Here is a 1,335-nt window from a genome sequence, read left to right on the forward strand (position 1 = left end):
TCTCTTTTGAGACACTTTAAGTTCTTCTCTTCAATTTCTCATGCCTGCAATCAGCTCTGTCTGTTGGATTCCAGGTATTGCTGCCTTTGAAATGGCATATGGACAATGGGTGGAACAACAAAATAAGAAAAACGCTGATTTGAGAGATGCTTTATATTCTGACATTCGAGATGTGGAATTGAGCAGTTTTGTTGAGGATGGCATGAAACACTATTTTGATCTCTTTGCTATGAAAGAAACAGCCGCAAGGGCTGATGTATTCTATCTTATGTCTGGCATGTGGAGAACATCAGCAGAACATTTTTTATCGTGGATTGGGGGCTTTCGGCCATCAGAGCTTTTAAAGGTAATTCATACTTCCCTTCGGAGTCCGGATTGTGATGCACTTCTTACCTTTATTTTTTCTGATTAAAATAAAGGCCAACATATTCTTGGAATCTGAATAGTTACTTAAGATAGAATTATGTGATTTGAAGGGAGTTGTCCAGATCCAAAATTTAATAGCTAGTCACATTGGACCATTTCTTGTTTGTTTTCTATCTGATCATAATTAGATGCTAATATCAAGATCTGTTTGAGTTGCTGTCCGGGATTTCAACATGGATAAACAAATTTATGATCTAATCTTCAGCAAACCAGTTCCTCATCTGGATCATTGTCCTCTCCCAATCTAGTCATTTTACAGTAAACATTTGAGCAATTTACTGTTGCATCTCCACCTTCGTTATTTCTTTTCTCTTCTTCCTTGTCATTAAAATCAACCTTTTCTTCTCTATATAAATTGTCCTCAACTAATGATGGCGTGTATATGCAAAAACCATAACGATGTACCAATGATATCCATACTTTCTACAGTCGGATAAACATAAAAAGATAAATTTGTTTATGCTCATTTTACGGGACTTGTGAATAATTTAATCAAATTGTTCACCAAATGTTAAATCAATGATTCCATGTAACATTATCTTATAAACAGGTTCTCATGCCACATCTTGAGCCTTTAGCAGAGCAACAACGTTTGGAGCTTTCTAACCTTAGACAATCATGTCAGCAAGCAGAAGATGCCTTGTCACAGGGATTGGAGAAACTCCACCAATTTCTGTCCGATACTGTAGCAGCAGGTCAACTGGGTGAAGGACCCTACCTACCGCAGATCAGAGCCGCAATGGATAAATTGGATGATATGGTGAGGTTTGTGGGTCAGGTAATATACGTTGTTGCGACTTGATTTTCTGATTTATGTGTTATTTAGTGTGCTGTCTTTTATATTCTTGACAGGAGCAACCATTATATCATGACATTCTGTTTCATATAGTAATTGTAGGGAAAAAAAAA

The 1,335-nt window shown here is 36.8% G+C and overlaps 1 protein-coding gene across 1 annotated transcript; it reads left to right on the forward strand.

Annotated features, from left to right (window-relative positions):
* The first annotated feature begins 6 nt into the window (after positions 1-6).
* Positions 7-1,329, forward strand: LOC111385088 (transcription factor TGA1-like). Its single transcript, XM_023009455.1, has 2 exons — positions 7-346; positions 977-1,329. Exons 1-2 carry the CDS (start codon positions 41-43, stop codon positions 1,226-1,228), a joined length of 558 nt encoding a protein of 185 aa, XP_022865223.1. The 5' UTR covers positions 7-40; the 3' UTR covers positions 1,229-1,329.
* The last annotated feature ends 6 nt before the right edge of the window (positions 1,330-1,335 follow it).

The sequence above is a fragment of the Olea europaea genome, unplaced genomic scaffold (assembly GCF_002742605.1).
Source record: "Olea europaea var. sylvestris unplaced genomic scaffold, O_europaea_v1 scaffold30864, whole genome shotgun sequence".
Classification (NCBI taxonomy): Eukaryota; Viridiplantae; Streptophyta; class Magnoliopsida; order Lamiales; family Oleaceae; genus Olea; species Olea europaea.